The sequence below is a fragment of the Sinocyclocheilus grahami genome, unplaced genomic scaffold, assembly GCF_001515645.1.
Source record: "Sinocyclocheilus grahami isolate Dianchi unplaced genomic scaffold, SAMN03320097.WGS_v1.1 scaffold54.1, whole genome shotgun sequence".
Taxonomy (NCBI): Eukaryota; Metazoa; Chordata; class Actinopteri; order Cypriniformes; family Cyprinidae; genus Sinocyclocheilus; species Sinocyclocheilus grahami.
This window is the reverse complement of record NW_015505233.1, coordinates 1,199,564-1,210,759: the sequence shown is the minus strand read 5'-3', so window position 1 is coordinate 1,210,759 and position 11,196 is coordinate 1,199,564. Positions and strand designations below refer to the sequence as shown.

At 37.2% G+C, this 11,196-nt stretch overlaps 1 protein-coding gene across 4 annotated transcripts in view; it reads right to left on the bottom strand.

Annotated features, from left to right (window-relative positions):
- The window catches only part of LOC107583483 (forkhead box protein N3-like), a 116,572-nt gene that overhangs the window by 20,354 nt on the left and 85,022 nt on the right, over window positions 1-11,196 (bottom strand). For all 4 annotated transcript variants that reach the window (XM_016269692.1, XM_016269691.1, XM_016269694.1 and 1 more), the window contains exon 4: window positions 7,846-7,913. In XM_016269692.1, the coding sequence (XP_016125178.1) occupies window positions 7,846-7,913 (68 nt within the window). The remainder of the gene's footprint in view (window positions 1-7,845; window positions 7,914-11,196) is intronic.

The following is an 11,196-nucleotide window of genomic DNA, read 5'->3' as shown; positions in this document are numbered from 1 at the left end:
GGGGGGGGGGGGGGGTATGTTTTCTACTGTAAACATGCATTTGAGAGATTTTTAAAAGTAGCCATGTGTTCTGATATAACAATTTGGTTTGCGGGTTAAAATGTTGATTAAGCCAAGCTACATTTGCATTATCTTGGTCTGTTAGCCCACAAAATGCATTTAGGTTACACTTTAAAAATAGTGTTGTTTGATATAGGCAGTCATATTTTAAATTAATGTTCTGGGTTCAGTACAAGTTGAGCTCAATCAACAGCATTTGTTGTCTCCACTTGTCCTTCCTTTTCTTAAACAAAAAATAATAATACAAATAAATAAATAATTCTGCAATTTATTTAATAAAAATACAGTGAAAACAGTAAATCTTATTACAATTTAAAATTACTGTTTTCTAATTTAACATTTTAAAATGTAATTTACTCCCGTGAAGATAATTAGAGGTGAGTTGAAATGCAAAAAAATTTTTTTTAACAATAATTAAAAAATTTCAATCGAGCGTAACTTGTATTGAACCTGGATTATTACTTTAATGTGCATATGGCTGTGATGTCATATTTATCAAATTAGGTTACGATAACCCTAATAACATTACAGTAAGGGAACGCTAAACAAGGATGAAAGGACGGAAAGCGCACAAACAGACACACACTGACATGAAAGTACAGGAGCCCCTACCAAGTATTGAGTACATGTACAGTAAATAAACATACTTTCCAGAGGGCCATCAATTCACTAAAAAAAATTTTTTTATTGGTCTTATGAAGTATTCTAATTTGTTGAGATAGTGAATTGGTGGGTTGTTGTTAAATGTGAGCCAAAATCATCACAATTAAAAGAACCAAAGACTTAAACTACTTCAGTCTGTGTGCATTTAATTTATTTAATACACGAGTTTCACAAAATGCAATAAATGAAATAAATGAACTTTTCCATGACATTCTAATTTATTGAGATGCACCTGTACACACATTCTCATACAACAAACTAGACGTGACTACATATTCAAAACACGACTCAGTTTTGTCAAGTCCATTTTGATACAACTCTTGTAGAACAAAGAGGAGATAAAAGAGGAAACGTGCAAGACAGCAAGGCAGGCAGGAGACAGCGTTCTCGTTCCAGCGCACACTTGCAGGCGTTGAGAATAATAAGGTCTGAAAAGCATTACTGAAAGAGTTCCACAGCTCCGTCCAATGCTGACAGCCTTTCTTCTCAGCAAGCGAGTGACTTAGCCCATGCATTTCAAACTGTTGCAGCTGAGAGATGTGTCTCGGTGTAATTCTTCAGAATTCAAAAACAAAAGTTAGTTTTAACGTGTTGTCTACATGATGAATATAGTCAGCTTGTGGGAAGAGTTTTTACAATTTTGGTTTGTGCACTGTTCAGTTGTGAACATTTTTCTGCATTTCTTTGCCACTTTTAAACTGGACGTGACCGGAGAATATGCATGCACTTCCAATGCATATGTCACAGCACATCAAGGATGTTTTGTGTCCTTATCCTATTGGTCCGGAATGATTCAGTGCAAATATGAAGCGAAATTTACTATAACAACTCATAGATCACACTGAGTCACAGAGAGGGGAAAAGCACACACAGAAGTAGCCGGAAAATCTACTCAACAAGACTTCCTTCCTCTTTATTGTTACTGTCATGCCTCATAAAAAACACTGACCTCTTCATAGTAAATATGTGCACCTCAATGAGCAAATCATGCAACTTGATGAAGAAACCACTCAGTAACCTTCCAGAACCATGATAGAAACCACACAGCAGCTACACAAAGCACCCTAGAAACACCATAGGGTCATTCCGTGTCAACTCAACCAGAGGTCCCCGGCTCAAATATTTGATTTTGCTAATATTTTTTCTGAAGAAAGACAGACATGTATAGTGATGAAAGCCAAAATATTAAATGTCATGGATGAATATTTACTGAGTAATCCATTATTTTGTAGAGGGGGTCAAAATAGCAATTTTCACCTGAGATTCAAAGCCAAATTACAAGGGGGTAAAAATGACTTCAGAAAGATGGCAGCATCATAATGTTATTTTTACAAAGAGATTGGTAGGTCTGTTAGTAAAATCTGTTGACTTTAGCGATCTTTGTTGCATTTTGTTGCAATGGTGATCATTCAAAAATGGGGAAACAGCACTTTCAAGTTTTTTTCTCCAAGGTCTGCATGCCTGTAACTCAAGAAGTATTAAATATATCTTAATGCCCTTTTAGATATCGGGTCTTAACAAACTTTCCTTTTGGCATCTCCATTTTTAAGGCCCTATATTGTTCGGTTCCAGAGATATTGGAATTTCAATATGGCTCCAGGAGTAAATAGTTAAAATGTACACATATTCAGTGGTCACAAACCAAATGTGGGTCAATTTGCAAAAATATGATAGTTATTTTCTTTTAAAGAGTAATGTCTGAAGAACAAATAATGTTGAAACTAGAGATGTATCTCGTTTCCTTCTGTCAAAACAACTGCATTGAACATACTGTACCTGTCTGAGTGCCATAAATATTATTTTTCCAAAGTTTGCATGCCTATAACTCAAGAAGTATTAAAGATATTGCAATATGATTTTAGATTCTAGTTCTTAATAAACTTTTCTTTTGGGATCTTCATTTTTAAGACCCTACATCATTCTGTCCCAGAGAAATGGGGATCTCAATGAGGCTCCATTTTCAGATTGTTGAATATTACCTATTTTTAGGGGTTGAAAACCAAATGTTGGTCACTTTGTATACAGCAGATATTTACTGTATTTAAAGCAGAATGTCTGAAGAATAAGTAATGTTAAAACTAGGAATGCATCTTGTTTCCCTCTATCAAAACAATATGCACAGAACATACCTGTCCAAGTGCTAAAAAACACTGAAATGGTCAAGTTGAGGCACGTTACCTTTCTCTCAGTAGTCTATTCATAGCTTTTGAAATTTGGTTGATTTGACACGGAATGACCCCATAGCAAACACATAGCATTATGAGGGATTTCCACAAATATGTAAAAAAGTTATAAATCACTGAGCCTCCTTTCACCAATTTAGCAACAGAAGCAGACTTTGTGTTCTACAGCATTTCTAAACACAGCCACAGCTTTCTACAGGCTTTGAACTTCAGATGCGCTACTCAACATGAAGAGGCTGGGGAAAAACGCAGGAAAGAGCAAAAAAGAGGAAAGGGGGGGGGTTTATTTGGATCGTTTTTCATGGAGTGTCAAAAGGGCTTCCACAATCACCAAATCAATCCCGACCTACTGGTAACTGGGCAAGAGGTGAGAGGTGCTTAGCTGTGAGAGAGTGTGAGAAAATAGAGAGAGAGACAGAAAGAAAGAAAGGGGGAGAGAGAGAAAGCAATGATCAGTTTTGCAGTGAAACTGAAGGAGTAAATCTCGCTGGTAATCCCTTATTAAATAGTTCTTAGAACTTTTTGGTCTTTGTGCGGTTCTGTGCTTGTCTTTTCCGTCAGTAAAAAGCCTGTTAAAATCCAATAAGAGGGCTGGATATGGACCGCTTGTCACAGTGCTAATACACACCAACAGTGTGCAGGATCAGGATCTGAAACACTAATTTACCACAAGCTTTTGCTATAACAAGATCTCAAGAAAGAATACTACTACATGCACTTGAAGAGAGCAAAATTATATTTAAACTTTTTAATAAAATAAAATACATAAATGCATACTTGCAGTATTATTCAAAAGTTTGGGGTGAGTTGATTTCACATTAATACCATTATAACTTCATATAAATGCTATAAAGTTTCTATTTATCAAAAAATCCTGAAATAAATTTACACAAAAAAAGCAATACAAATCTTTTCAACATTTGTAACAAGAATTGTTTCTTGAGTCCAAAGCAGCATATTAAAATGATTTCTGAAGAAATAGAAAAAAAATCTAATAATACAATTTGACAATATTGTTGTTTTTAACTTTTTGATTAAATAAATGCAAATAAATACATTTGTAAAATATAAAATGATAATAAATTAAAATGAACTATTCTGATTCCATTTCCTTCTCACATAACAAATCAGTATTTCATGTCTGTTTATTTATTTATTTGGGTGGCTATTGTTTTAGCATACTTCCTATGTAAAAATACGATCAATTCCTGAAGGTCATACACGGAATATACTGTTTCACCCAGAAATACATTACATTATGGACTTAAAATGGGATGCAAATTGAAATTCCAGTTGACTTTACCGACTAGGCTACACATGCCCCCAGTCTGTGTTCACACTCGCTTACAATTTATGACATGTTATGAAGTTTCTAGTAGACTTCAAAGAAAGCCATTTTGAAACTAAATGACCTCTGAGCTGCCATGACTGACAATGTGCCAGTGATCGACCTGTCACCAATAAAAGTCATATAGTCAAAAGACCTGCAGCTAGTCCATCTAGACACTGCAAATCTTCATCTCAGAGAGTATAAGAACACAAAAATCTAAATATTTTAGTCTCTTTGTACTTTAGAGTGATGAGATGAAGTTTCAAATGATATCTGAGGATACAAGTCAATCACGTTCCGTCAATCACTCCCTCATCATCTCCAAACACAGTCTTGAGTGTCACTCCCAGGATCCTCAGAGACATTTCAACTATTTAGCAAGACACCAATGCTAGCAGACAAACTGAGAGCAATTCATTTCAATGCTCGTTCAGTATTTGTTACAAAACCAAAAAGCAAAATCTCCTTGAAAATTGTTATCTCTGAAATGAAGCCGGCTTGCACTTTCTTCTCCTGCCTTTGTTGAACCCATTCCAAATCCATCTTTCTCTTAAAAAGGATTATTTAACTTTTTGCCTTTTAAAAACTTCCTCCAAAATGGCTAATTATATCAAGCTAGCATCTTAGATCTAACTGATGTTTCAATAGCTATGCAACAGACAGGGCCTTGACAAGCAGAAGAAAACTTCACTTTAATGTTTAATGGCATATCTGAGAAAGAAGGATGGTGAAGGGCGCAGTACATGCGAATGTGCGTTAGTGTGCGCTAGCACTTCTAAGCTCAGCAGATGTCCCTCCTACAAATGTGGCAGCCGTTGCAGGTGTATCGCTGTCGCCTCCCCATGCGTCAGATAATATCACAGCCACAAAAGAGTTTACAAAACACACAGCTAACTGCCAATTATTGCGAACAAGTCGCTGCCTGCACGGCACCTCGATGCAGCGCTCAAAAGCCGCTCTTCGAGAGGGTGTGTTGTGATTTTCTCTGTCATATAAGCATGTTTAAGAAGGTGATGATATGTAACCGAATATATATAACTATAGGCAATCATTCGCACATCAGATACTCATTATGGTGCAGGGGTTTATGTAAAAAAGCTAAATAATGTTCAGGCTGTGAATAAGCAGCTAAAGTTGCTCTGCTGTGGTGCTGTTGGAGGTGGATGTCTGCTGGGCTTTTCACACTCGCACCTCGGATGGAAAACATATTTATAATAGCAGCTCTCACACCGCACTTCCATTAGTGTGCCGCTTTAAATGCCACCAGGTTAATTAAATCTCTGATTACTGTGATTCAAATGCGTGAGTATGTGGAGGGAATCCAGCACATACTAAGGAGGAGAGATTTAAAGAAGGACATTTTCAGGACATGAATATCAAGTATATCAAGTGACACAATCCAAGCCATTGGTCAATTAATTTCCAGTCAAATTAAATATAGATCACATCTTAGGTGCACTGAATGCAAATTAATTTAGGTGTCTAAAAACCACTTCCGGGCATGTCGATAAGTCAACCGATTGTATGATTGGACCACAGTAGGCATTGCTCTTAAACTGTTAAGAGGTGGATTGATTCACTGCGACCAAACTGTGCTTTGCGCACCTGAACCAGGCATGTGATCCCATGCATAACTTCCTGTCCTCTACCCACCATCTCTATCAATAAAAAGCAGCAAAATTCACATGCAACAAATAGAAAGTCTATTATCTTTAAAGCATTGCTTACTGCTACTTTGCATTGACTAAATAAACTAAAAACACTGTAACTGTTATCGTGACATTTACTCTGCAAGTGCTGGGACCAAGATACTGAGGACCCATCCAATCCTCTGCCTGCTGAGGCTAATGAGTGTAATAAGGCATTTCATTGCAGCCATTATTAAAATGAGCAAGGAAACAGCCACAAAGTCTAGTTTTAAAAGGTTTGCTATCGTAGATTCAACTTTAAAAGGGTTCTGTGTACAAAACAATTTGTTTTTAGGCAGGCAACAAGCGTTAACCCTGTATGGTGTGTCAACATATAGCGCAACTGTGCTCACGGCGACCCAAGTTCGAATCCCGCCTCGAGGTCCTTTGCCAATCCTGCTCCCTTCTCTCCTCCCAGTGCTTTCCTGTCAGCTCTCTACTGTCCTCTCACAATAAAGGCATAAAAAGACCATAAATATAACTTTAAAAAATATATATAGTAATCATTTTACACAACAAGGACACATTCAATTAATCAAAAGTGACCATAAAGACGTTTGTATTGTCACAAAATATTTTTATTTCTATCAATAAAAGAAAACTTAAAAATGTTTCCACAAAAATATTAGCAGGAAAACTGAATTCAATATTAATAAAAATAAGAAATGTTTCTTCGGCAAAGTCGTGGCCTAATGGTTAGAGAGTCGGATTCATAACCCAAAGGTTGTGGGTTCGAGTCTCGTACCAGCAGGGATTGTAGGTGGGGGGAGTGAATGTACAGCGCTCTCTTCCACCTTCAATACCATGACTGAGGTGCCCTTGAGCAAGGCACCGAACCCCCAACTGCTCCCCGGGCGCCGCAGCATAAATGGCTGCCCACTGCTCCGGGTTTGTTCACGGTTAGTGTGTGTTCACTGCTGTGTGTGTGCACTTTGGATGGGATAAATGCAGAGCACTAATTCCGAGTATGGGTCACCATACTTGGCCACATGTCACATCACTTTCACTTTCACTTTCAAATCAGCACATTAAAAATATTTACATCATGATCTACATCAAAGACATACATTTTAAAATTATATTAAAATAGAAAACAGTTATTTTAAATTGTAATAATATTTCACAATATTACCATTAAATACCATTCATTCAAAAGAGGAAAATTTAAGAAAGCATAATGTTGCCATATGAAAAATACTTTTATTTTAAGAAAAAAAAAATCAATCTTCAAAATAATTTCTTTCTGAATGAAATGTTATATTTCAATAATTGGAACTCTTCCATACTAAAGCACCATATTATCTGTTACTTTAAGCATTTTAATTTTTATTTCCAATATATTACGTTATATCCTTCTCTGTAAAAAGAGAGTAAATGCAAGTCATATGGATGCACCATACCATAAAGGGTTAAAGAACAAAATTTAGGCCAGGACATTAACAATCATCAGTCAATCATTTGTCTCATTTGATCCATTTAGCTTTCTTTGAATACTTTACACTTCAACAAATTTGTTCAACAATAGGACTTGCACGTCAGAACTGAGGGAAAAATTTCTCAGGATTACAGAATGAGACAAGAGAGAGGAAACAACTGAAAGGCTTGCAGGATCCAAATACCACATTGAAAAGAAGTGAAGAAAAACAGTCTCAGATTTGAAGCAGCTCTTTTTAAACCAGGGCAAACAAACCAAATAAACACCCACCCAGCTAATTCCTTTAGGAGCTAGCCAGGTACATGAATATGAGCCTTTTGTTGATGGAAAGGCTCATCTAAAGAGCATGCAAATAAACCAAGATCCCTTCTTGTAGTAGAACTGATGCGGGTAAAATAAATAAAAAGCACTTGTCAGTGGAACCACCGACACATTAAGGACAAAATGGTTCAAAGCGTGTAAATACGGTAAGACACGTTACTCTACCTTGTAGCAGGACTCCCTTGTTTTTTCTGTAAAAGGGACTTCCTGGCCAAATTGGAGGACTGGACATACTGTAAAGAAAACAAAGTGGAGAGAATGATGAGAAAGTGACACAGACAGATGATGTACAACTGACAGATGGACTGCAATCCTGAAAAACAGACAGCGAAATGGCATGAAAGATATTTTAAGAGATAAACCGTGCCAAAAGACAGAGAAAGCGCATATCCACAAAGAATTACCATGGTGACTGTAGCTTCTGCCAATTTTAATGTTGATAGTTGATACTGTAAAATCATAAATTAATACAGGATCACAGTTCAAGTTATCAAGTTATGAGATCATGTCATCACAGATTTACATTAATAACATTAACTGATGCAGCTAGAGAGGAGCAAAGCTACATGTTTTCAAATAAAATGCTTAAAAAACAGTCGCAACGCAATTTCCAAAAGATGTCTGTCTGATTATACATGGCTGTTTTAATGGAAAATATCACATAATAATGATGCTGAATATCTACTCACTCTCAGGTCAACCAAGATGTAAATTATTTTGTTTCTACATCAGTACAGATCTGGAAAAATGTAGCATTACATCACTTGCTCACCAGTGGATCCTCTGCAGTGAATGGGTGCCGTCAGAATGAGAGAACAATAATCCACAAGTAATCAACACGACTCCAGTCCATCAATCCTAAATCCAAAAATTTCCTCAAGTGAAAAATCCCCTGCTGTCCTTTCACATTAAAATCCACCTTTATATTTATATCTGTGCATATTTCACTCCTGATTCAGACGAGACATTTGACTTTAAAAACGTCTTGATGGATTTGTTTCTTACAAACACGTAGACTTTCACTTCAAAATACATTAATTGATGGACTGGAGTGGTGTGGATTATTGTGATGTTTTTATCAGCTGTTTGGACTCTCATTCTGACGGCACCCATTCACTGCAGAGGATCCACTGAGGAAAATTTCACCAAATCTGATTTGATGAAGAAACAAACTCATCTACATCTAAGATGGCCTGAGGGTGAGTAAATTTTCAGCAAATTTTTATTTTGGGGAAAACTCTTCCTTCAAGTATTATAATAAGACGAATTTCAAAACAACTTTTCTACAGGGTTTTACCATGTGATTTGTCAGCTGAAGGAGCTACAGTAACAGTTAAAGCTAATCAAAACTGCAATAAATTAATAAATGAAAAAAATCCAATAGAATAATAAAAAAGAAAAAAAATCTAAAACTAGTAAACCTTCAACAAATGAGTAGTAAACTTTGGGTACGATGGCATGTTTTTGTATGGGAACTACAATACTTCTGCCCCAGGAACCAGCAAACAGCATTTGACCGAGTAAACAAAACATGGAGGCTTATGCAATGTTGAGACGTGACTATGCAGCAACATAGTCATTACATCCTCTTTCAAATTGAGCCCTCGTAGCTTTAATCATTAGTTTGTGGTGGTGAGATGACAGGCCGGCTCAGGTGATGGTGCTGCAGACTTCAGTACACAGCTACACAGCGGGAACTCTTCAGCTGAATTACACATCCCCGACTGGTGAGACCTTCTTTTGTTTTGGCACAAATGAACTGAGCGATAAGGAAAACCATGTCAGCACTCTGTGCTGTCACTCAGGCAGGAAAATAGGATGTTTATTATTATTTTTATTATTTTTGTATTACTGGTTTTATAAAATGCCTGAAAATAGACATTCGAATATGCCTGTGATGAACAGGGGAAAAAAGCAAGTTACTCTGCTGGCTGCAAGAATCAGACCTCAGGATTGCTTCTGCTTGTGTACGATTCCTTCTCCGTCTCACTGTCTCGCTCAGCGCTCACTGTGAGCTTCACAAATCTAATCAAGAGCAGTCTAATCTTGAATTTAGCCCTCTATCCACTTTCTGCCTCCCTGTAGATTCAGAATGTGCAGACATTGGCTCTGTCATCTCCCCCTTCTTAATCTTCTTAGAGTATATTAACTAATTGAGAATTAGAACAAACAGAGGTGGCACGGGGCTTTGAGCACATTTGTCTACATGGTGTATTTAAAAGACTGCGGGTTGACGAGGCTGTTTTGGCTCTGGACCTCTCCTGATGAAGGAGCGCTCTACGGTGCGTGGCATCTCCGAGCGTCGAGAGGCCGTGTGCCAAAGCGAATAAACACAGCACTGCCACTTCACATTTGCTAATCTCCACAGGGCTGTCAGACTTCAGGTATCTGCCCTGACAATTGAGGATAATTTAGTGTGAGAAGTAATGGAACCTCTCTTTCCTTCTCCGTCTCACTGTCTCGCTCAGCGCTCACTGTGAGCTTCACAAATCTAATCAAGAGCAGTCTAATCTTGAATTTAGCCCTCTATCCACTTTCTGCCTCCCTGTAGATTCAGAATGTGCAGACATTGGCTCTGTCATCTCCCCCTTCTTAATCTTCTTAGAGTATATTAACTAATTGAGAATTAGAACAAACAGAGGTGGCACGGGGCTTTGAGCACATTTGTCTACATGGTGTATTTAAAAGACTGCGGGTTGACTAGGCTGTTTTGGCTCTGGACCTCTCCTGATGAAGGAGCGCTCTACGGTGCGTGGCATCTCCGAGCGTCGAGAGGCCGTATGCCAAAGCGAATAAACACAGCACTGCCACTTCACATTTGCTAATCTCCGCAGGGCTGTCAGACTTCAGGTATCTGCCCTGACAATTCAGGATAATTTAGTGTGAGAAGTAATGGAACCTCTCTATTTCTTTACGGATCCATTAATTACAGTGTTCCGTCAGAATGTGTTTGATTTTTTTCCCCCTCTTTTTTCCCGTTGAGAGTGATTAAAACATATCTCAGCACAGCTCAGACACAGCTTGAGATGAACATCTTCATTAGCATACTAGTCGCCTAGCAACTGAAACATCTCTAACTTTCAACTTTGAGATTTTTTCACTAACCTTACACCTGAGTACAGCCATTACTAATGTAAGGATCTACCAGTTCTGATTCACTTTTTCCCTAAATGAGAAAAAAAAAAACAGCGTACCTAAAAACAAGCAAAAAGGTCAAACTAAATACAAATACATTTACTTTTGCTCCTTACAACCACAAGAAATGAGACTAATATCAGAACAGTATAAAAATATTCACTCCACAAAAATCAGAAACTTATAAAGTTTCTTAAAAAAGTTAAGTTAAACTTAAAGACCACTGTGAATTTAATTGCTGATTAAGATATTGAGTTGAAGACTTGCAAAACAGAGTACTAAAGGCAGAAATTAATATGAAATATTTCATTCATTCATTCAGGGTTTCTGCAGACTTGAACAAGTTCAATTTAAGACTTTTTAAGACCTTTTTAATACCAC